The sequence below is a fragment of the Nycticebus coucang genome, chromosome 12, assembly GCF_027406575.1.
Source record: "Nycticebus coucang isolate mNycCou1 chromosome 12, mNycCou1.pri, whole genome shotgun sequence".
Classification (NCBI taxonomy): Eukaryota; Metazoa; Chordata; class Mammalia; order Primates; family Lorisidae; genus Nycticebus; species Nycticebus coucang.
The window spans coordinates 81,011,715-81,037,343 of record NC_069791.1 but is presented as its reverse complement, the minus strand read 5'-3'; the positions used below and the strand labels follow the sequence as shown (position 1 = coordinate 81,037,343).

Sequence of the window (25,629 nt, the reverse complement as noted above, 5' to 3'; positions counted from 1 at the left end):
AAGAAATATAAAATCTATGTAAATAGAAACAAATGAAGCCCTCCCTGTAACTCTGACAATCTGAGCAAGTTGAAACTTGTGTGGGTGAATCCGAAAGGATGCTGCCAACTGTGTTTTTTATAAGTGAAATAATGGACTATAATACAGTGTTACAAAATTTTTGTAGCAACCCATGTACAAAGAATTCAAACAACTGAACAAGAATGAAATCATGTCTTTTGCAATATCATAAATGAATTAAAGTCAAATGTCACAGGTTCTTACTCACAAGTGGGTGCTAAAAAATGTTTATACATGGACATAAAGAGTGGAATTATTATAATGAAACCCAGAAGTGGGAGAGGAATGAATGATAAGAAATTACTTACCAGTACAGTATACATTTCTTGGGTGATGGATATCCTCAAAGCCTGGACTTGACTATAAGGCAATCCATGCATGTTCTAAAATTGTGCATGTGCCCCATAAGTGTGTACGAATAAAAAAATAAAGAAACAAGGAAATAATCTAACCAATAGAAACTACATTAGCAAATTTTTCCTGTATTAGTTCATTCAAAATCTCATAAGAAAGTATATACAAAGGTATCAATTTTGCAAGAAGAGAACATTATTAGGAAAGAATTAAAATATGGAAGGAAATACATTAATCGACTTAGAAGAATATTACAATGTAGTTTATGGAGAAAGAAGGCCAATTTCTTAATATAAGAAGATCTTTTTAATTTAAATAAGAAAACACTAACCTGCCTTCTTTGTTTAATTGATCACCATACCCCACTGTTTTCACAACAGTCAATTTCAAATGAACATTGCGTTCCTGAAGTTCATATGTCTGGATTTTAAGTCCAACATGTGAGTAAAAATGTGAGGACTTCTTATCTTTCAAGTTAGTGTTAAACAATGTGTCAATGAGTGTTGATTTTCCGATTCCAGTTTCCCCTGTAATAAACAGAGATTCATCATCATAGGGGTATAAAATAGCTGAGAAAAGGCAAAACTCAACTCTCACAGTGATTTTTAAAATCTAAAAAAGTTGCAAGAGGGACTTTACCTAACAATTGTAATCGGTGTAACTGGCTTATTGTACCCTCAATGAATCCCCAACAATAAAAAAAAAAAAAAACATTAAAAAAAAAAATCTAAAAAAGTTGAACTCATTCACAGATACAGAGAGTAGAATAATGACTAAAAGAGGCCAAGGGAGAGGGAGAATGGAAATGAGAAGTTGTAAATAGATAGGAGAAATAAGTTTTGAGATAATTGCACCTCAGGGTGACCACAGTAATAATAATATATTGTCTATTTCAAAATAGCTTACAGTAAATTTCAAATGTCTCAATATAAAAAAATGGCAGGTAAGCCAAGTGATAGATTAATTAGGTTGATTAAACATTCCACCTAAACATATATGGAAACATCACATTGTATCCCATAAATATATACAATTATGATTTTTCTATTAAAAATTATATTACTTTTGGCTGCATGCAGTGGCTCATTCCTGGTTATAATCCAAGCACTTGGATTATAAGTGGAGGCTGAGCTGAGAGGGATTGCTTGAGGCCAAGAATTTAAGACCAGCCTGGGTAACATAGCTAGACCCTGTCTCTACAAAAGATGTTTAAAATTATTTTCATGTGGTGGTACATGCCTATAGTCTCAGCTACTTGGGAGGCTAAAACAGGAGGATCACTTAAACCTAGGAGTTTGATGTTGCAATGAGCTATGATGACACCACTGCACTCTAGCCAAGGTAACAAAGAGAGACCTTGTCTCAGAATAATAATAACAACAACAACAACAACAACAATACCTTAAACAATAAAGGATCCCTAATACTTTAAAGACTGGGATGGCCTTGAGTGTATACATGCTAGCCCTGATTCTATCATTAATGTAGTGTAGAAAGTATCCACTAAGGTATGTTATATTTTGAAAAGCACTGAAATGTTTAAACTTTTTAAATGTTTACAGACTATGCAATATGGTTAAGAAGATGAAAACCATTATAAACATGAATACCAGGTCTTGAATTGACAGCACCAGTGTTACATTGCTTAAGGTAAGTTGAAATCAGCAGTGGGAAAAATGAAGTAATAATTCAAATAAGTTGTTTGGCACTTACCTACACAGAGGATATTAAAAGAAAATCCTTGTTGGAGAGCTCTATTCACCAACTGATAGGGCAAACATTCAAAACCAAAATGGCCAAGCGTCGTTAGACAGCGAATATTTTCTTTTTTCTTAAATAAAATAAAAATTTTAAAGTTTTAATTAAATAAGAAATGAAGTAGTTTGAAAAGACAGTGATAATATATGTCAAAGCAATTAGAATTGACTATCATTTGATTATTTTGTTAGGGTTCTAACCACATAATTAAAAAAATTTTTTTGTAGAGATGTATTATCCAGGCTGGTCTGAAACTCCTGGCTTCCAGAGATCCTCCCACTTCAGCCTCCCGAAGTGCTGGGATTAGAGATGTGAGCCGCTGGATCTCAGACAATCTGAGCCACTGGACACAGACACATAAATTTTGCTATAATTTTTATAAGTAAAAGGAATCTATTTCTCAGAACATACAAAGAGGCTGTGTTTTTAAATTTAAAAAGAAATAAGGAATTAAGGAAATACCACAAGTGCCAGTGTATTACTCTAAAATAATAAATTACTTCTTCTGTAAAAAGAAAAAGAAAAAAATTGGCATTCTTCCATTGTGCTTTAGAAAATCCAATACATGTGGGTGGCATCTGTGGCTCAGTTAGTAGGGCGCCAGCACCATATACCGAGGGTGAAAGGTTCATACCCGGCCCCAGCCAAATTGCAACAAAAAAATAGCCGGGCCTAATCCCAGCTACTCAGGAGGCTGAGGCAAGAGAATTGCCTAAGCCCAGGAGTTGGAGGTTGCTGTGAGCTGTGATGCCACATCACTCTACCAACAGCAATAAACTGAGACTCTGTCTCTACAAAAAAAAGAAAAGAAAAGAAAATCCAATACATGTTAATTTAGTGCTTATTATAATGGGGCTATGTCCCAATAAACCCATGCATGGTAAGTTGAAAATAATTGTAAGTCGTAAATGCATTTAACACCCCTAATACACTGAACATTATACCTTAGTCTCCCCTAACTTAAACAATGCTAAGAACACTTACATTAGCCTATAGTTGGGCAAAATCAACTAACACAAATCTATTTTATAATAACAAATTGAATATCTCACATAATTTATTGAATATTGTACTGATAGTGAAAAACAGCACCATCATAAAGCCAAAAAAATTTAAGTTGAAACATCATAAGTTGGAGACCATCTGTAAATGTGAAGAAGCAAAAATATATTTTTTTAAAGAAGCAAAAATCAGGGCGGCGCCTGTGGCTCAGTCGGTAAGGCGCCGGCCCCATATACCGAGGGTGACGGGTTCAAACCCGGCCCTGGCCAAACTGCAACCAAAAAATAGCCGGTCTACTCGGGAGGCTGAGGCAAGAGAATCGCTTAAGCCCAGGAGTTGGAGGTTGCTATGAGCTGTGTGAGGCCACGGCACTCTACCGAGGGCCATAAAGTGAGACTCTGTCTCTGCAAAAAAAAAAAAAAAAAAAAAAGCAAAAATCAATTAGAAATTTTTTAAATGCAAATAACTTTTGCTAAAAATCTGTCATACACCCTCTGAGAACTTATGTTATATCAAATTAAGAAAAGAATCTACTACTAATAATATCACCATAGAAAACTAGAAATCCATCAATATTACACATAAAAGGTATCAACTGAGGTTTTTGTTTTTCTTTTTGAGACAGAGCCTCAAGCTGTCACCTTGGGTAGAGTACCGTGGCATCGCAGCTCACAGCAACCTCCAACCTTCAACTCCTGGGCTTAAGCGAGTCTCTTGCCTCAGCCTCCCAAATAGCTGGGATTACAGGCACCCACCACAACGCCCGTCTATTTTTTGGTTGTAGTTGTCATTGTTCTGTGGCAGGCCTAGGCTGGATTTGAACCCACCAGCTCTGGTGTATGTGGCTGGCACCTTAGCCACTTGAGCTATAGGCGCTGAGCCAACTGAGTTATTTTTAAAAGCTAAAAAATAATTCAAAGAAGATTTAACAGTGTATATTTATTTATCACTGGAAATCTCTCTCAAGCAACTACAAAAATCCACAAAATCTTTATGCAGAAGTGGTCTCTGTAACTCTCTAACATCTGGATGTCTGACTTTCTAAAATAAGAGAATAACCAAATAAATTCTGGTATATCTATTCACACACTGGGAAATTCTCAAGTCATTAAAGATATTAATAGAGAAGGCTTAAAAAATTGGAAAAAAGGCTCAGTGCCCGTAGGTCGGGGGTCAAGTTCCAGCTCAGCGCTCTCGACAGGAGGGCCTTGAATAAAAAGTCGCGCGGTTAACATAGGGGGCGTGGTCTCGTTCCTCTGATGACGTAACGCGGGGCACGCCCATCTCTGGGACTGAGTGAGGTTCAGAGTTTTGCTATTAAAGAGAGGCGGGGCTTCCTGCCGCGACACATAGCTGCTACCTCACCCAGACCTTCATGGCCACCGCCCCTGCGGGGAGTTGCTTCTCCTTCTTCCTGCTCCTGGCCTGCGTGCGGGACGCTGGTGACCACCCTGTAGGGCGCAGCGCACTGCCTGGGGCTCTTCTATCAGCTGCTGCACAAGGTGGACAAGGCAAGTGTCCGGCATGGTGGGGAGAACATGGCAGCTGTGCTGAGGGCCCATGGCGTGCGGTTCCTCTTCACGCATGTTGGTGGGCACATTTCCTCGCTGCTTGTGGCCTTCGAGAAGCTGGGCATCCGAGTGGTGGACACACGGCATGAGGCTACCGCTGTCTTTGCTGCCCATGCTGTGGGCTGCCTGACTGGAATTGTGGGTGTAGCAGCGGTAACTGCAGGCCCTGGCCTCAACCAACACAGTGACCGCAGTGAAGAATGCTCAGATGGCCCAGTCCCCGGTCCTGCTTTTAGGTGGGGCTGCTCCTACTCTGCTGCAGAACCGGGGTGCACTCCAGGCCATTGATCAGATGTCCCTGTTCTGGCCACTCTGCAAGTTCTGTGCATCTGTGCGAAGGGTACGGGATCGTGCCCACCCTGAGGGCTGCAATAGCTGCTGCCCAGTCAGGCACCCCAGGTCCAGTGTTTGTGGAGCTTCCCGTTGATGTGCTGTACCCCTACTTCATCATCCAGAAGGAGATTATGCCAGCCACACTGCCCAAAGGCCTCATGGGTCAAGAGGTCTTCTGGTACTTAGAGAATTATTTGACCAACCTCTTTGCAGGGGCCTGGGAGCCTCAGCCTGAGGGACCCCTGCCCCTGGACATCACCCAGGCATCCCCCCAGCAGGTCCAGTGATGTGTGGAGCTCCTGAGCCAAGCCAAGAGACCCCTGATTTTGCTAGGAAGCCAGGCCCTGCTGTCCCTGACACCTGATGATAAGCTTCGTGCTGCCGTGGAGACTCTGGGTGTTCCTTGCTTTCTGGAGGGAATGGCAAGGGGACCACTGGGCCACAACCACCCCTTCACATCGGAAAAACCGCAGTGCTGCCTTGAAGAAGGCAGATGTCATTGTCCTGGCAGGAATTGTGTGTGACTCCCGTCTATCCTATGGCCATGTCCTCAGCTGCAACAGCAAGATTGTCATTGTCAATTGTAATCGGAAAGAGATGTTGCTCAACTCAGACATCTACTGGAAGCCCCAGGAGACTGTGAAAGGAGATGTGGGCTCCTTCATGTTGAAGCTGGTAGAAGGCCTTCAGGGCCGGACATGGGCCCCAGACAGGGCAGAAGAGCTGAGGGAAGCTGACCGGCAGAAGGAGCAGGCCTTTCTGGTGAAGGCAGTGATGCCTGTGACCCTGCACCTGAACCCACTGTGGGTGCTGCAGCTGGTGGAGGAAATTCTGCCCAACATCTCAATTCTGGTAGTTGATGGTGGGGACTTTGTAGGCAGTGCTGCCCATCTGATACAGCCCCATGGCCCCCTGTGCTGGCTTGATCCTGGAGCCTTTGGGACTCTGGGAGTTGGTGCAGGATTTGCACTTGGGGCCAAGCTGAGCCGGCCGGATGCTGAGGTCTGGTGCTTATTTGGGGATGGAGCCTTTGGATACAGCCTCATTGAGTTTGACACATTCGTCAGACACAAGATTCCAGTGATTGCCTTGGTAGGGAATGATGCAGGCTGGACTCAGATTTCTCAGGAGCAGGTGCCCTGTCTGGGCAGCAATGTGGCCTGTGGCCTGGCCCACACTGATTATCACAAGGCAGCCATGGGTCTGGGAGCCCGGGGCTTATTGCTCTCACAGGACAACAAGGACCAGGTGATTGAGGTGTTGCGTGATGCCCAGCAGCAGTGCCGAGATGGCCACCCAGTTGTAGTCAACATCCTTATTGGGAGGACAGACTTCCGTGATGGCTCCATTTCTGTATAGGACCTTGTGGGTCAGTACGCTTTGTTCCCTTTCTAACCATGGACTGTGCTCAGCTGGTTTGGAGTCTCATCTTTGCCTGCATTGGGCCTATCCCATAAGGCCCAATGACTCTGCTGCCTCCTCTGAGCAGGGGATGGAGGGATCAAAGTTCAGAGAGGCTCCCTGGCTGCCCTGGAGAATCATGGACCTTTCCCCCATGGGTCTAACTGTGCCCTTGTCATTCTTCCCCTTCTCTCTTAAAGACTGAATAAACCACTCTGGTCCATGTAAACCTAAGTACTCAGTCCAAAAAAAAAAAAATCTGAAACTACAGCATAACATTGAAATATCCAGGTTATATTCCAAAATTACTTGATACTGTTTGTCAGGCCAGTCCATGAAAATTAGCATCAAAACAACCTGTTAGAAGTGTTAGGATTGCTGACAAGGATGTATTTTAAAGCAGTGATTATAAATACGCAAGAGCATGAAGAAAAGTATGCATATGAAATCAATAAAGAGATAGAAGTCCCAGCAAAACAATAAAAACTATAAAATTAAGACAAAAGCAGAAGTCAAAGAAGTAGGAAATACACACATAAAGAAAATTAAACAGGCCAAACTTTGCTGCTTTGAAAACATGTACCTAGCTAGGCTAACAAAAAATCCAAAATACAACTTGTTCATATCAGAAATGAAAGATAGGATAGCTCTACAGACCACACAGATAGATAACAATAGAATACTCTAAACACATTTTATAAACAAATTTGAAACAAATTTTTTGCCAGCAAATTTAAAAATAAATTCCTTGGGAAAAAAACAAATTATAAAAATAACACAATGGAAGATAGGATCAAGATGGCCCACTAGCCACAGGTAGTATGTGTGCCTCCGTCGATTCTCATATTTTTTAACAGATCATCTAGGAGAGAATGCTAGGATTCACCAGGGAAGTAATGGGAGACACCAAAGTGGGTAAAAAGAAGGTTCAGGGCAACTTGCCGGACCAAAGACTGGTTAACAGCCAGGAGAAACTCCTGGATGTGGAGAAACAGGACTCCACTCTCTGAGATGAGTTTTTACAATTTTGCTATAAGAGAAATCCCTAACCCACACAGGTCCTGGGCCTAACATATGGAGCTGCCTGGTTACTGCACTGAGAAGTTACTCCAGAATCCACACAGAATCCCACAGGTATCTGTGGAGCATACAGCAGCTGGAGTCAGGTATCATTCTGAGAGCCTAGATACCAAAGAACCATGGGCATGTCTGCAGCTGCAGTGCATTTTGAGAAAGTATAGAGAACAGCTGCTCCAGGTACCGCTGAGAAGGTCCTCACTGCCCTGCTGTGGGATACTGTTGAGATTGAGACATAGGCAGACAGCATTTTCTATAGCAGTCATCCATGCTGCATACCTGGGTGGGACCATAGCCTTACAGGTCTCAAATCCAAGGCACCATTTTGAAAGATTGACTTTGGGCTGTGCCCCACCCTTGGGCTGAGTTTAGGCCAATGTGGCTTGAGAGAAGAAAAAGACCTTAAAATAATAAAAGCCATATATGACAACCCATAGATGTTGTAACAAACTAATAGGGACTTTAAAGTGACTATGATTAATATGTTAAAATCTCTAATGGAAAATGTGTGCAATGTGCAAGACTACAAGGATAACTTCAGCAGAGATGAAAACTATAAAAACAAACAAAAAATGAAATAGCGACAGGTTAAAAATAATGCCTTTTGTGAACTCATCAGTAGACTCAACTATTTTGAAAGTATCAGTGAACTCAAAGGTAGGTCTATATAAATTAGAAAAATTAAACAGAAAAAGGAAAAGAATGGGAAAAAAGAGTACAGTATCCAAGGGCTGTGTGATATAATCAACATGATTGGAAAAGAAAGGAAGGAAAAGAAGGAAAGAACAATGCAAAATAAATATTTAAAATAATAATTGTCAAGAAATTATAAGGCTTAATAATACCAGATACTAAAACCTCAGATACAAGTTCAGACAACACCAAGTCAAGATGAATAAAAACAAAGGCAACTAGACACTATATTCAAACTGCTAAAAGCAAAAGGCAAAGAGAAATTATTTAAGATAAACAGAAAAAAAATACATCACACACAGAGAAATAAATAATAATTATGGTGAGCTTCCATTCAGAAATGCTCAAGACAAGATAATTGAGCAATATCTTTACTTTCATAGTGTCAACATTTCTATTTTTATTAAAAAAAATTAATATTAATTTTTATGGGTACATAATAGTTGTACATCATAGGGTCTGTGTGAAGTTTTGATATAGGCATACAATGTGTATTAGTACAATCAGAGTAATTGAGGTATCCATCACCTCAGGCATTTATCATTTCTTTGTGTTCTTTATTGATACATATTTATGGGGTACATGTGATATTTCGTTACATGTATGGAATGTGTGATGATCAAGTCAGGGTATTTGGGGGTATCCGCCACCTTGATTATTTATCATTTCTAGATGTTTGGTATTTTTTAAGTTCTCAATTCTAGCTATTTTGAATACAATATATTGGTGTTAACTATAGTCTCCTACTTCTGCTATCAAACATTAGAACTTATTCCTTCTACCTAATGGTATGTTTGCACCCATTAACCATATGTGCACATAAGTGTTGATCAAATAATTCCAATTTAGTATTAAGTGCTAAGTAGTGTGTGGTGGCTGTTTTTCCATTCTTGCAATACTTCACTTAGGAGAGTAGTCTCCAGTTCCATCCAGGTTGTTACAAAAGGCACTAGATCACCATTTTTATGGCTGAGTAGAACACCATGGTATACATATACCACTTCTTTATTAATCCATGCATGTATTGATGGGCACTGGGGTTGCTTCCACATCTTTGCAATTGTGAATTGTGCTGGTACAAACACTCAAGTGCAAGTGTCCTTTTTATAAAAAGTCTTTTTCCCTTTGAATAAATACCTAGTAGTGGGATTGCTGAAGCAAATAGTATGTCTACTTTTAGTTCTTTGAGGTATCTCCATACTGCTTTCCAGAGAGCTTGTATTAGTTTGCAGTCCCTGATCTAATTAAAAAGCTCCTGCATAGCCAAGGACACATCAATAGGGCAAATAGACAACCTACAAAAGAGGAAAAAGTATTTGCATTCTATACGTCCAATAAAGGGCTGATAACAAGAATCTACAAAGAACTCCATCAAATCAGCAAGAAAAGATCAAACAACCCCATTAAAAAGTGGCAAAAGACAAGAACAGAAACTTTTCTTTCTTTTTCTTTTTTTTTTTTTTTTGTAGAGACAGAGTCTGACTTTATTGCCCTCAGTAGAGTGCTATGGCGTCACACAGCTCACAGCAACCTCCAATTCCTGGGCTTAGGCGATTCTCTTGCCTCAGCCTCTCGAGTAGCTGGGACTACAGGCACCTGCCACAATGCCTGGCTATTTTTTTGTTGCAATTTGGCCGGGGCCAGGTTTGAACCTGCCACCCTTGGCATATGGGGCCGGCACCCTACCTACTGAGCCACAGGCACCACCCCAAACAGAAACTTTTCAAATGAAGATAAGACTAATGGCCAACAGCAAATGAAAAAATGCTCAATATCTATAATCTTCAGGGAAAGTCAAATAAAAATCACATTGAGATATCACTTAATTCCAGTGATGATGGCTCATATCAAAAAGTCCCATAACAACATACACCAGTATGGATATGAAGAGAAAGAAACACTCACACACTGTTGGTGGAACCAGTTTTCCACCATCTCCACTTCTATTCAACATAGAGCTGGAAGTCCTAGCCAAAGCAATTAGGCAAGAGGAGGAAATCAAGGATACCCGAATGGAGAAAGAAGAGGTCAAACTATCACTCTTTGTTGATGATATAATTTTATATGCATAAAACCCTAAAGATTTGACCAAGAGACTCCTGAAATTGATAAATTCAGTCAAGTCTCAGGTTACAAAATCAATATACACAATTCAGTAGCTTTTATATACAACAACAGTGAAGCTGAGAGTCAAATCAAAGACACAGTATCTTTTACAGTAGCAACAAAGAAAATAAAATATCTAGGATTATACCAAAGTAAAAGGAAGTGAAAGACCTCTATAGAAAAAATTATGAACACTGAGCAAAGAAATCACAGAGGATGTAAATAGATGGAAAAAAATATCATGCTCATGGATTGGCAGAATCAACATTATTTCAATGTCTATAGTACACAAAGTAATTTACAGATTCAATGCAATCCCCATTAAAATGCTAATGCTATTTTTGCAGAGCTAGATAAAATAATTCTATGCTTCATGTAGAATCAGAAAAGACCCCGAATAGCCAACTCAACCTTCCATAATAAGAACAAATGTGGAGGCATCACTTTACTATATTTCAAGTTATACTACAGGGTTACAACAACCAAAACCATGCATAATGCTGTCACAAAAATACAGACATGGACCTATGGATCAGAACAAGGAACCCAGATATGAAATCATCCTCATATTCCCATCTGATCTTTGACAAAGCAGTCAAAACATACACATGGGAAAAGAATCTCTATTCAATAACATGGTGCTGGGAATACTGGATGGACCCATGTAAAGGACTAAAACAGACCTGCACCTCTCACCACTCACAAAAATTAATTCATGATGGATAACAGACTTAAACTTAAGACATGAAACTATAAGAATTCTAGAAGAAAATGTTGGAAAAACTCTTATGTATATTGGTCTAGGGAAAGAATTTATGAAAACCCCAAAAGCAATCACAGCAACAACAAAAATACTTAAAAATTTTTAAGTAATAATAAAAGGCAAAAAATTAAAAGTTATTCTTATCAATATATAAATTATACAACTATATCCATGAAGATAGCACTATTCTTTTCACCTATTGGAAGATTATGGAATTTTAATTAATTGTTTTTCTTTTGTGTTAAATAGAAATAGTTTTAGCTTTGCACCACTGAAAAGGTCAGCAAACTCAAGAAACACGTATCATTTAAATTGTCACTGATATTTAATTGCAATTAATATAAAAGTTCATTCATGTGTAAACATTACAAACTAGCCTTTATGATCTAGGCTTATGTCAGTTTACTAAGTCAATATTTTGAATCTATACAATTTTACCAAAGTATAAAATGTAGAATTCTATTTGAAATATATACTTAACTATTTGTTCATCATCAGGTATATGTGTGGCCGTACGCCTTGATCTTTCTGCCATCCCAGACTGAAAAAGAATAGAAATGAAGAAATAAAGATTGTTTTAAATTACTTACTATATAATTTAGGTCAATAAGGGAGTCTACTATAGACATTTTCCCAAGTTTAGCTTTTAATTCACATTATTGTCCTGTTTTAAACTGGTTGTCTTGTTAGACAGGCTTCTATATAATGAATAATATACAATGTTCATCTTAGAATACATAGTAATACATTTAAACATAAGTATACAAAAAGCATCTTAACCAAGTTAAACTCCCCATCAAAGTCAAAGGGACAAAGCATTCTTCTTCTTTGAGGGATGCTATAGACATAAGGAAGAGAAGTAGAAAATTTTGTTTTAAAAAATGCCTAAAAGAAAACATAAAGACCCTTTTAAATACTTACCTTTCAAGAGTAAGGTTTGGGCATTAGGGTGTTCCCTCTGAAGGAAAATTGGGACAGCAGAGCTTCTAAAAATCTGAACAAGTCCCTTAGATGCTAAACTAAAATAATGATACTTCTCATTTTTGAAGCACATATTATGCACCTAGTATTGTGCTGAGAGCCAAAGTGCTTCTTTTAGTCCTGAGAGTAGATCTAAAAATATATAAATTTTTATTGCCATCTATATAAAACCAGGTGAAAATTTTCAGATTCAGAAAGATTAAGTAACTTACTTTCCCAGGGTTCCAGCTACACAGAAGACACAGGTCTGAACTGACTCCAAATCCAGTGATCTTTCTACTGGCCCCAGTTTTAGACCAAATAAATATGCACTGTGTTTGTAACAGTTGGGAACAAGGGAGGAGAGGTACAAGAGAGCATGCTGTGCTGATTTCTAAAAAGAACTGCCTGAGAAGGCCATGCTACCCTACTTTTGAGCCCACAGGAAGATACTAACAATATGAGGCATGTTTTAAATGGAAATATTATGGATGGGATAAAGCCAAAAAGTAAAACAAACTGAATCATAATTTCTTCACTTGCTCTATTCTGGGTATTATTCCACTGTAGTATATAAATTTATATCATTTTCCCTACTGTTTAGTAGGATTTTCTAATACGGTGTTCACTTCTGTGATATGGTTTACTCTGGTCTATTCCAATGCATTGCAGTGATTTCTAGTCTTTAATTACAGTCAACAATGAACATTTAAACCACTGAAGAGGGGTTACTTCTAAGTTTCTTTTTCTTTCTCAGATTTAAAATAAATTACTCAAGAGTCTCAATCTCTGTATAATGGCTGACTTTTTGGCAAGTGTTCAAAAGATGATTTGAAAACTAGAGACACAAATTATCTTGTATCTGAAATCCTGAACAACAATTTCTTAAACAAATAGGGGTTTGTTTCTCTCCCTTAAGTCTACAGCAGGAATTCTTTTTTCTTTTTAAAGGGGCAGTATTTTATTTTATTTTATTTTTATATTGTTGGGGATTCATTACGGGTACAAAGAACCAATTTACACTGCTTGCATTTGTTAAGTAAAGACCCTCATATAATTGTGTCCTGCCCCCAAGAGGTGTGTCACTAGAGCAGAAGTTCTTGAAGTATGGTCCCTGGGCCCCTGAAAATCTTTCAAGCAGCCCATTGGTTCACTTTTTTTCTAAATAATACTAGGATTTAATTTGCCTTTTCCACTGTGTTGATATTCATACTGTTAGTTCAAAAGCAATGGTGGGTAAAATCACTGTAACTATTACCTAGGGAGTTGTTGGCTCCTGCTTTGGGTTTCTGTTTTTGTGATATTTGGGACACTATATCCTAGACCTCTGTAAGTGATCTTTTTGGTTCATTTCTTCCACAATCACTCACCTAATCAATCATAGCACTGATTATACTATTCTCCATTCTGTAGCAGACAGCAATAGCAAGATACAGCCCCTGCCTCTAAAGAACTTGCTTATTCACAGGAATAAGATAAGAGACTTTAGGATTTTTGACCAAAAAAATAAGTTTTAACTCTAGATTTTACAGCTCCTTACCCCTACCCTGTAGGCAAATTCCCAATTTTTGTAGGTGTTCAAGTCACCTGGAGTCCATTTTTTGGCTTCTACCTTGGCACAAAACTTCTGGACCAAAAGACTGAGTCTCAGTGTTGTATAAAAGGAGAGAAGGTTAGCACTCCCCTTGACAAAAGACTGAATCTCTACTCCATCCTCCTTTAAGAACCAAGAGTTGCCGGGCGCGGTGGCTCACGCCTGTAATCCCAGCACTGTGGGAGGCTGAGGAGGGAGAATCGCTTGAGCTCAGGAGTTCGAGACTCGCCTGAGCCACAGTGAGACCCCGACTCGTGAAAAAAATGGAAAAACCCAGCCGGCCGCCGCAGCGAGTGCCTGTAATCCCAGCGGCTTCCGGAGGCTGAGGCAGCGGGGTGCCCGCAGCCCAAGTCTGAGGTTGTGGTGAGCTACCACGCCCACTGCACTCTGCTCAGGGGCATAGGGTGGGACCCTGTCTCAACAAAAAAAAAAAAAAAAAAAAAAAGAACCGTGAGTTATCCTAGTGTTTTGTTTTTTTTTTTAAAACAGCCCAGGATTGGGCTTGGTGCCTGTAGCTCAGTGGCTAGGGCACCAGCCACATACATACACCAGACTTGGCGGGTTCGAATCCAGCCCAGGCCTGCCAAACAACAATGCCAACTACAACCAAAAAATAGCTGGGCATTGTGGTGGGCGCCTATAGTCCCAGCTACTAAGCCCAAGAGTTAGAGGTTGCTGTGAGCTGTGATACCATGGCAGTCTACCAAGGGCGACATAGTGAGACTCTGTTTCAAATAAATAAATAAATAAATAAACAAATAATCAATTAAAAAAATAAATAATCAGGACTGGCTCTGTAGATGCAGCAGAAGAGGAAGGAAAAGAGATTCAGAGCATGGGAAGGATTTGGCCTACCATGGCTGGAGGGGGCAGAGTCACATGGAAAACAGGAAGGAATGTAGGCGGACCCAAGGAGCAAAGAATTACTAGTGATGACAGGCAGCAAGGAAAGACCTCAGTCGTACAACGGCAAGAGATTCAGTTCAGTCAACAAACTGAATGAGACTGGAAGTAGACTCATGTCCAAAGCCTCTAGTATATAACTCTGCCGACATTTTAATTTGGGCCTTGCAAGATTCAAAACAAAAGACACAACTGGATTACACCATATCTGGATTTTTTACTTACAGAACTACTAGGCTGCTAGTTGTAACCCACAAGGAACTTGTCAAACATCTACTCAGTTTTGATCCTACCAGCAAATTGAATGCAGGCCAGAGATTACTATGGTAATTATGCCAGAAAGAAACAGTCAGAAAAATGAGAAAATCTGAAATGGAATACAGCCATCCCTCTATATCCATGAGGGAATGATTCTAGGGCCCCCTCAAATGTCAAAACCCATGAATTTTCAAGTCCTTTTTATAAAATGGTATATTATTTGCATATAACCTGCATACATTCTCCTGTATACTAGTTCAAATCATCTCTATATTACTACAGCACCTTATACAATGTAAATGGTATGTATACATAGCATTTATACAGTTGTTATACTGTATGTCTTAGAGAATAATCACAAGGAAAAAAGTCTGTACTTGTTCAGTACAGATGCAACAATCTATTTTTTTCAAGTATTTTTGGTCTGTAGTTGGTTTAATCCATAGATGCGGAATCCACAAAAATAGAGGGGAAACTGTGTATCTTTTCACTAAAATTTATCCCAAAGATAAAAAGTGAAGATAAGGCTGCAACCAAAGTAAGTTTGGCTCTTAATGAGTCAACATAAACTACCAATACTGTTCAGTCATTTTTGTATTTAGGAGTCAATGCAAATTTTGAAGTAACTGCAGAATTTGCTTTTATAAATAATCTGTATAGAACAACTTTAGATTAAGAATATTTTTCAAGAAGTTGAGAAAATTCTAATTTGGTACAACCTTAACTTAGTCTGTTTTGCATTGCCGTAACTGAATGCCACAGACAGGGTACTTTTTACAGGAAAGAATCTTATTTTGGCTCATGGTTCTAGGCTGGGAAATCCAGGGACATGGTGGCAGCTTCTAGTTAGAGCTGCCACCATGTGGCAAAATAAGGTAAAAGCAAAGCAAAAGGGCAAGAGAGTGCACATGTGAAAGAGACCACAAAAACTGAGCCAACCTCACTTTTTTTTTTAATTATTATTATTATTTTATTGTTGGGGATTCATTGAGGGTACAATAAGCCAGGTTACATTGATTGCAATTGTTAGGTAAAGTCCCTCTTGCAATCATGTCTTGCCCCCATAAAGTGTGACACACACCAAGGCCCCAGCCCCCTCCCTCTGTCCCTCTTTCTGCTCACTTTTATAACAACCTGCTTTCATGAGAACCACTTCATTCCCAAGAGAACTCACTCCCTCTATACCAGCATTAATCCATACTTGAGAGTTGCACCCTCATGACCCCCACATCTCTTAAAGGCCCCATCTCCCAACATGCTGCATTGGCAAATAAGGTTCCAACACATGAATTTTTGGGTGACACTTTCTTTTTTTTTTTTTATTGTTGGGGATTCATTGAGGGTACAATAAGCCAGTTACACTGATTGCAATTGTTAGGTAAAGTCCCTCTTGCAATCATGTCTTGCCCCCATAAAGTGTGACACACACCAAGGCCCCAGCCCCCTCCCTCTGTCCCTCTTTCTGCTCACTTTTATAACAACCTGCTTTCATGAGAACTACTTCATTCCCAAGAGAACTCACTCCCTCTATACCAGCATTAATCCATACTTGAGAGTTGCACCCTCATGACCCCCACATCTCTTAAAGGCCCCATCTCCCAACATGCTGCATTGGCAAATAAGGTTCCAACACATGAATTTTTGGGTGACACTTTCAAATCATAGAGAATTTGCTAAGTGGATACTTCATGGAAAATATTTGGATCTACCATGGGTTATTGAACCAGTAGTGCCAACAGCAAACTTTATTTGCTCTCATGGTCTTGACCACTGTCATTTTCATAAATTTTTGTCAGAAATAGAAGCTAAATATCCTGACTTGCCCTATCACATAATGGTTTGATAGCTTGATAGTGGTAAAGTTCTATTAAGCTTTTCTTGTTTGTTTGTTTATCTCAGGACTAAAGTGAATGGAAAAAACTTTAACAGCATTTTTTTCTCTTGTCTTTCTCTTTTAACAATTTTTCAAGTGTCCACAGCTACTCAAGGACACCAGGTGGCCCAAATGCTATAATTAGCTACATGACCTCCTGCAGGATGCCAGAAGTCCAGTGCAGACCAGAGCAGGCCACTCCAGCTACCTTTAACTCACATCATTATAATACAAAAATCACTCCCCCAAGTGAGAATCACCACTGTTTTCTGTACATGTAATACATAAAGGAGCATGTACAGGAACTACATCTGTATGTCTGAAACTTCACTCTGTTCATGTTTACATACCTCATCTGTCTGGTATCTAACTCTTTAAAATTTCCACATCTCCTTTTGCTCTGAGAGAAGGTGCCTTTAGAACACAAGTTCTCCTCTATTCTTCAGCCAAAGAATTAAAATCCTGAATATCTTACTAGTTGGGTGTTCTTTCTTTGCAGCTGATACGAAGTAGGAAAAGAACACAGGTTTTTTTTGGTAATAGATCCAACCTCAACCACTTATCAAACATTGATTAACTTGGGAAATGAATTTTTGCTGCAGACTGGATAATGTTTCTTAATGAATTCAAACTAAAATTACAAGGCAAAACTGCTCTTATACACCACAACTTATGCTACAGTAAAGTCATATTTTCCATGACAACTAACATTGTTTGAATCACAAGTTATATCAAGCTGCTTTATATATTTTCAGTGCTGTCAAAAAGTGAAAACAGGAAGTGAGATCCCACCCCCCAAATTAGCAGTGGCTATACTGTATTTTCCATGTTCAAACTACAGTTCTGGTAGCACTTCCAGACCTCCACGCAAGTTCAAAGGACATCTCTACATTTCAAAATCCTTATAACTTTGCAGTTGAGGAGCTCCCACCTAATCTTCAATTGCAAGTGATTAATTTGCCATATTTAGCTTCTATTTCTGACAAAAATTTATGAAACTGACAGTGGTCAGTTTGACATGCCAAAATGCAAATATCAAAGAGAATACAACAGAACTCTATGTGCTTTCCAAGCAATAAATACAGTAGAACCTCCATAGTTGACCTCCTCCCTACATTGACTACCTTCTTAAGTTAACATAATTTTCATAGACTGGATATGCACCACATGTACTTATCAGTACAGTAGGCCTAGTTCTTTATGTTGACCATTTCTGAACGTTGACCAGTTTGTTACAGCCCCTTGGGTGGTCAACTTACGGGCTTCTACTGTATGTTCAAACTAAAGCATACGTGCAAGGACGATAATAAGCATTTGGTAGTACTTATCTATCTGAAAAAGTTTCCAAAGATGAAATATGTGAAATTTCATGATAACTAGCATAAGTAGTTGAAACTTTGCACGTAATTTTGGTGATCAAGACCACTAATTCTTATTCCAGTTAAACAAATGATTATCCCCATAAAAAGAACCCCATTCTTCTCATCAGTACATACACATACAACATACATATATATTAATATATATGGTTTAATCATTATCACTTTATTTTTGGTTTCATGAATATAAAAATGGGGTGAAAGCAGTAGGAGGTCTGGTTCCAGGACTCAGGACAGCGACGGCAGGTGTCGTCGTCGTCGTCGTCTAGGAGACCAAGAGCAAGGCCCGCGCGGGAGCAGGGCAGTCCGCCATGTCTGATTGGCAGGCAGCCCTCCGCCCGCCCTCCTCAGGCCCCTCAGATCGGGGAACTCTAAGGGCTGGAGGCGGAGGCCCGGGCCTCCCGGAGCAACCCAGCTCTGGTGAAAAGCAGACCCAGGGAGCGGGTGGAGTTACCAGAGCCGGCGATGTGGGACGCCGTCGGCCCATGGCGCCGCCGGCGCATGCGTATCGGGGACCCGAAGCCAGCGCGGCGCGGTCGCCATTGCGGGAAGGCTGTCGTCAGAGCCGGCCTAGCCGGCGGCTGGTCCAGCCCCAGGGGCCCAGGCACCTGGCGCCATTGGCTTAGACATCAGGGCCCTCAGCACCCTCTCCCGCCCGGGTCGGGACTGGCGGCGGCGACAGGGAGGCGGCGTCGTCAGGGGGCGGAGCCTCCCGGAGCGCCCTTTGTCCGAGGCGGCTGGTGAGTGAGGCGCGGGAGGGAGAAGCGGCGGGCGGGGGATGGGCGGCCGGCCGGCCGCTGCGCCCGCGTGCAGCCTTCTCGCAGGCGTTCTTGGCACTCCACCTGGTGTCCCTTTTAGATTTTGGAATGCGCTTCTCATTCTAATATTACAAGCACATTTTCCTCTAGTATCTTCTAATGACTCTGAGGCTTAAAAAAAATCTGCGATTAACAACAACAAAAAAAGCCAGGCGTTGTGTTGAGTGCCTGTAGTCCTAGCTACTTGGGAGGCGGAGGCAAGAGAATCACTTAAGCCCAGGAGCTGGAGGTTGCTGTGCACTGTGATGCCATGGTACTCTACCCAGGACAACAGCTTGAGGCTCTGTCTCAAAGGAGGGAATCTCCCTGTCAGCCCAGGTGCTGTTGCTGGGGGAGGCCATGGAAGGCCCTCTGCTTCTTCCTGGCTGCCTCCTCCACGCCCCCCCCCCAAAAAAAAAAAAATCTGCGATTTACTTTTGTATAGACACCGGTAGGTGTTATTTTGGGGAAAGTTTTTCCTCATCTTCAAATTATGCAAATCATCACCCTTATTATACTTTTAAAGAATTTTTAATTTTTTTTTACATTTTATCTGTACTTTATTCGGTATTACATTTGTGGCAAAATGTTTGATAAGGATTTACCAAGGCGCCGGCCCCATATACCGAGGGTGGCGGGTTCAAGCCCAGCCCCGGCCAAACTGCAACCAAAAAAATAGCCGGGCGTTGTGGCGGGCGCCTGTAGTCCCAGCTACTCGGGAGGCTGAGGCAGGAGAATCGCTTAAGCCCAGGAGTTGGAGGTTGCTGTGAGCTGTGTGAGGCCACGGCACTCTACGGAGGGCCATAAAGTGAGACTCTGTCTCTACAAAAAAAAAAAAATAATAAGGATTTGCCTTTTTCCTCAGTTGCCCTACCCTTATCTATTGATTCACTCCTCCACCGAATTGCAGTGATACTTTTATTTTGCAGTCGTGTTTATATTGTAATCTGCTTCTAGAAGGCTTTCTTCCCCTTTCCTGATAGTTTCTATATTGATTTTTGTTTTCATTTTAAAAATGTTAAGCATACCCCCCTTAATTATGTACCTTGATGCAATAATCTATTTCTTTTAAACTCTGAGAAATGGAAAAGATACAGAAAAGTACAAAAATGATAATTTTTTAAAATGCAGATTTGATTGTAGCACTTTGTAAGTGCAGAATAGTTATTAAGTGACAAATGTTCATTGAAAATCACTCTGTTGCTGAACACTGTGGATAGGTCCACTCTTGCCATCAGGATGTTCTAGTGCATTAGTGGTATCATCAAAGCCCTTAATGATCTTGACATTCCATCTTTCTTTGCCTTATACCCTTGAACTTTATTATCCTTTAACCATACCAAACTATTCAAATAGGACATAAAATCCTCTGGGAAAAATTCATTAGTTTGATTATGTTGACAACCCCAAATAAGTGACTGAGGCAAAGATCTCAATCCACCAAGGTTTATTAATCCAAAATTTGAGGACATGCCTGGGGAAAACACAAAACGCAGATACATCTGTAACTTTTTCCTAAGGGGGATTTGAGAATTTTAGTATTTAAAAGGGACAGAACATAACAGAAAGAAAAATGGAGGGGGTTGAGCAGCGGAGCAAAATGGTTACATTCAGTGAACTCAGGAAATACACATTTTTACATAAGATGAGAATGTTTGAACAGAAAAAGTGAAGAAAGAATCAATTATGTTGATACCCCTGGGAAGGTGGAGGAATGATTGATCTTGTTTTATCTCTGTTCTGTATTTACTGTAAATGTTTTTAACTGTGAATTTATTAAATTTTTTATGTATAAAAAAATATATAACGTTATATATCTGTGGCTCCGTGAGTAGGGCGCCGGCCCCATAAATCGAGGGTGGCAGGCGTCTGTAGTCCCAGCTGCTCAGGAGGCTGAGGCTGGAGAATTGCGGAAGCCCAAGAGCTGGAGGTTGCTGTGAGTCCTGTGACGTCATGGCACTCTACCGAGGGTGGTAAAGTGAGCCTCTGTCTCTACAAAAAAACAAACAAAGAAAAAACAAACATGTTTTTAACTGTGAATTTATATTAAAAAATTGTGGAACTTACATTAAGAAACTTGGTAGTATGGGGAGGCGCCTGTGGCTCAGTCGGTAGGACGCCGGCCCCATATACAGAGGGTGGCGGATTCAAACCCGGCCCTGGCCGAACTGCAACCAAAAAATGGCCGGGCGTTGTGGCGGGCGCCTGTAGTCCCGGCTGCTCGGGAGGCTGAGGCAAGAGAATCGCTTGGGCCCAGGAGTTGGAGGTTGCTGTGAGCTACGTGAGGCCACGGCACTCTACCAAGGGCCATGAAGTGAGACTCTGTATCTACAAAAAAAAAAAAAAAAAAGAAACTTGGTAGTATGTTTAACTTACATAAGGAAAAAAAGAACAAAACTCACACACAGGACTATATAGAGGCACAATAAAGTTTTATAACGCAAAAAGTTTTTAAATTACCTCTTTTCAAAAAGCAAGAAATATAAAAAGCAAATGATGTGTGAAAAAATGCTTGTCACTAATCATCAAGGAAATTCATACTAAAACCACAGTGCTCTATCATTCACATCTGTTAGAATGGCTACTATGAAAAGGACAAAAGATAATAAGTGTTGATAAAGATGTGGAGAAAAGGGAACCCTTATACACTGTTGGTGGGGATGTAAATTAATATAGCCACTGTGGGAAACTATATGGAGGTTCCTCAAAAAATTGAAAGTAGAACTACCATATGATCTAGCAATCCCATTTGTGAGTATATATTCAATAGAATTAAAAATCAGTATGCCAAAGAGATATCAACACTGCCATGTTTATTGCAGCATTATTCATGATAGCCAAGATGTGGAAGTAACCTAGGCATTCATCATCAGATGAATAGATAAAGAGAATGTGGTATGTATACCTGATGGAATGCTTTTCGGCCTTTAAAAAGAAGGAAATACTGTTATTTGTAATGACATGAATGAACCTGGAGGACATTGTGTTATGTGAAATAAGCCCCACACAAAAAGATAAATACTGTATGATCTCACTTAAGAAGAAGGTAAGGGCAGCACCTATGGCTCAAAGGAGTAGGGCGCTGGCCCCATATACCAGAGGTGGTGGGTTCAAACCCAGCCCTGGCCAAAAGCTGCAAAAAAAAAAAAAAAAGTGGAAGGTAAAAATGTTGAATTTACATAAATGGAGAGTAGGGTGGCGGTAACCTGCGGATATAAGAGGTTTAAGAGATACTGAGCAGGGCGGCGCCTGTGGCTCAGTGAGTAGGGTGCCGCCCCATATGCTGAGGGTGGGGGGTTCAAACCCAGCCCCGGCCAAACTGCAACAACAACAACAACAAAAAAAAAAGAGATACTGAGCAAAGGGTACAAAATTTTAGTGAGACAAGATGAATAGATTTTAATGATCTATTGCATGCAGTGATGACCATAATAAATAATAATGCATTGCATATTTCAAAATTGCTAAAAGAGATTTTAAATGTTTTTTCATGAAAAGTATGTGACAGGTTAATTTGATTAAATTATTCCACAATATGAGCATATACCAATATATCACATTGTATTCCATAAGTATATACAATTATTATTTGTCAGTTGTAAATGAAATTTTTTAAAAATCATCAGTGGCCAGTAGTTCAATCAGTCATGTCTACATAGTGGAATCGCCATAAAACCCCTAAGCAAAGGAGTTTGAAGAGCTTCCAGGTTGGTGATCGCATAGATATGCTGGGATGGTAGCATGCCCATAGAGGGCATGAAAATTCTGCACACACCCTTGCCGTATACACCTTTCTCATTTGGCTGTTCCTGAATAAAGTGACCAAAAAAGATTTAAGCTTTATTAAAGCTGTATCACATATTATGATCTGACTGCAGCCATTGTGTATTTCCTATTACCTCTACAGCCCAAACCATTTATATCACTAACACATGACATGCAGCTCTTCTGCATCAGCTGAGGAGATAGCTAATAATGTCAGTATACAAGAAGGAATGAAAAACTGGTAGTTCAAAATTTTTTGCTAAAATGAATTATATTGTGTGTTTAAGATCATTCTAGTATAAAATATAGTAAAATTAGATGTTTAATAAACCCTTTAAATCATTGGTAAGTATATAAGTGAAACCAAATCATTCACTAAACAAAGTAACGCTATTCTCTTGATTACTTGCTTGTGTGTTGTCACACTGTATTATAATTTACTTCATTACCTTGCTATTGGATACGTGTACATAGCATGTATTTCTCTGTCACTGTAACTATTGTAATGACACATTATTGTCTTATATAATCAAGATAGTATTGATAAGAATGAACTTGAGACCCTGGGCCTGAACTGGGAGGTGGTCTCTCAGGTCTGGTGCTCAGTTATACATATGACCTGCACCTCTCAACTTTTGCCCTATCTGTTAAATATGTGTTATTGTCATAGAATGCCTTTAAATCTGAAAAAAATGTCAAATTCATGAAAGAACAGCCTAAGGAACTATTACAGATTAGAAGAAACTGAGGAAAAATAACAACTAAATGCAGCATGGATCCTAACTCAGAGAAGGAGCATTCGTGAAGAAACTGGTAAAATGTGAATAACTTAAGTTAATAGTGTTACACCAATGTTAATTGTCTGGTTTTATCATTGTACCATGCTTATGTAAAGGTATACAAGAATTCTACCATTTTGCAACTTTGGTATAAAGTTGTCCTTTGAAGTGGTTCAAAATAAAAAGTTAAAGAAAAAAAATTTAAAACAGAGGGATGGCCAAGATGTCAAACAAGAAGCAGCCTGCACATGCCACCCTCATGGAAAGGACCGAAGGAGGCAAGTGGATATCCATCTTCAGATAGATTATCTATGAGAAAGCACTGTGAATCAAAGAGGTGACAGGAGGCACCCAAGGTGAAAGAGAAGGAAGAGAGGTGACCTGCTCTGCAGTTTGGAGGTACACAGGGAAGATGAACACACATGGGAAAGGCACAGAGGACAGAATCCCAGGGCTCCACATTTCCCCCAGGATCATTGCTATCTGAGCTGCAAGGGGACCCTACACTGCAGAATTGTACAGAACTGACATAGGGAGCTGTCTGGAGCATCGCTTCAGAGAGAGGGCACAGTGTTGTACAGCAGCATCACTTCAGAGAGAGGGCACAGTGTTGACCCACTGAGCACTGTGGCTGCTGCCATTTTAAAATCGTAGACCCAGAGCACTGCCTCTATCCAGGGTAAGAACTGTTGCTGCTGCCTCATTGTCCCTGCCAGTATATGAGACAAGGGAGCAGGGAAGCTGGGCACGCTTGTGAGTACTGTCCTATAGGCAGGAGTTGTGTGTCCGCCCCCTCACGAGGGGATCTGGTCAGACTGACAATCACTGCCACCTGTCAATGTAGGTAGGGCTGTGCTCAAGCTGGCACTCCCTGGACAAAAACCTGCCCAAGGATTTGAATGGGTAAGCGTTCAAGCCAGCACAGACAGATAGTCTCAAGCTCTCAAGCCAATGACAATCACTGCCACCTGTGGGTGTGGATAGGGCTACACTCAAGCCACAAAAGTCAACAAATGCCACCACTCACGGATCTAATCTTGGTAAACTCAAGCCTTTGAACTCGGACAATCACCGTGGCTGGTGGGCATGAGTGGAGCTGTGCTCAAGCTGGCACTCAGCTAACACTGCTGTCTATGCATTTGAGCAGGGCAGCCCTCAAGCTGGCCAGGTTTATTAATCACTGCTCTCCACAGATACAAGCAGGCCTATCCTCAAGTCACAAGACCTGGCATATGCTGTTGCCACTGAATCTAACCCAGGCAGCTCTAAAACCAGCATAAGTTAACAATCACTGCTGCCTGTGGACATGGGCAGATGTTCACTCAAGCTGGCACCTAGCCAACAAATGCTACCATCTATAGATACAAGTGGAGCATCTCTTAATTAAGCCAGGAAAGAGCATCAGACACTGCTGCCAGACGGTATGAGCAGGACCATACTAAAGCCACATGAGCCAACCAATACTACCACCCAGGTCTTAAGCAGCCATGGACCATCAATCACTGTTTCCTATAGATATGGGTAGGGCTATACTCCAGCCAGCATGTTGCCCATGGATCTGAGCAAGGCAACTCCTAACCCTGTACAGGCAGACATTCGCAGCTACCCACAGATAGAGGGCTGCACTTAACCCAGCTTGGACTGACAGTTGGTGATGCTGACAGAACTAGCATTCACTCACTCTGCAAGATGAGAACCACCAGTGACAACCATAGGGAAATAAATAGTGAGGCAGGAGATGCAAGAGAACATCATTTAAACACTGAGAGTGCATCCACACATCTCATGCCGAGTCAGTCCTCCAGAGTAAGACACAAATGTGCCATCTGGGGAGCTCTCTTTTGCTCAAAGTAGGGGAGCTCCCACTGAGGAAAATGGGTGCATTGCAAGCATATTTGTCTTGAGCTGAAAGCAGAGATTTCAGATGAGAAAGAGACAGAATAATAATTCTGGTAACATGGGGGGGGGAGCTGTCTTGGCACCCCTCCCCCCAAAGATCATAGTAGGTCTCTAGCAATGGATCTGAACCTAAAGAATTGCAAAAATATCAGAGATAGAATTTAGAATATGGATAGTAAATGGAATGAATAAGATCGAAAAGAAAATTGAAAACCAACACAATAAAGCCCCCCCCCCCAAAAAAAAAGTTTGGCTCGGTGCCTGTGGCTCAAGTGGCTAAGGCACCAGCCACATACACCTGAAC

At 40.6% G+C, this 25,629-nt stretch overlaps 2 protein-coding genes and 2 pseudogenes across 6 annotated transcripts in view; 3 read left to right on the top strand and 1 right to left on the bottom strand.

Moving 5' to 3' along the window:
* SEPTIN14 (septin 14) overlaps nucleotides 1-11,665 on the bottom strand; it is a 59,746-nt gene extending 48,081 nt beyond the window's left edge. Inside the window, exons 1-3 of the mRNA XM_053555180.1 lie at nucleotides 11,600-11,665; nucleotides 2,128-2,245; nucleotides 746-941 (exon numbers count right to left, since the gene is read on the bottom strand). Coding sequence (XP_053411155.1) covers nucleotides 746-941; nucleotides 2,128-2,245; nucleotides 11,600-11,653 — 368 coding nt within the window. The 5' untranslated portion in view covers nucleotides 11,654-11,665. The remainder of the gene's footprint in view (nucleotides 1-745; nucleotides 942-2,127; nucleotides 2,246-11,599) is intronic.
* LOC128561178 (2-hydroxyacyl-CoA lyase 2-like) lies at nucleotides 4,523-6,685 on the top strand (annotated as a pseudogene). Its single transcript, XR_008373219.1, has one exon. The product of XR_008373219.1 is annotated as a 2-hydroxyacyl-CoA lyase 2-like (transcript).
* Nucleotides 11,666-13,728: 2,063 nt separating the features above from the next.
* LOC128563038 (uncharacterized) lies at nucleotides 13,729-13,799 on the top strand (annotated as a pseudogene).
* Nucleotides 13,800-18,240: 4,441 nt separating this feature from the next.
* Nucleotides 18,241-25,629, top strand: part of ZNF713 (zinc finger protein 713) — a 94,262-nt gene continuing 86,873 nt past the window's right edge. For all 4 annotated transcript variants that reach the window (XM_053555101.1, XM_053555099.1, XM_053555098.1 and 1 more), the window contains exon 1: nucleotides 18,241-18,825. In XM_053555101.1, the coding sequence (XP_053411076.1) occupies nucleotides 18,551-18,825 (275 nt within the window). In that variant the 5' untranslated portion in view covers nucleotides 18,241-18,550. The remainder of the gene's footprint in view (nucleotides 18,826-25,629) is intronic.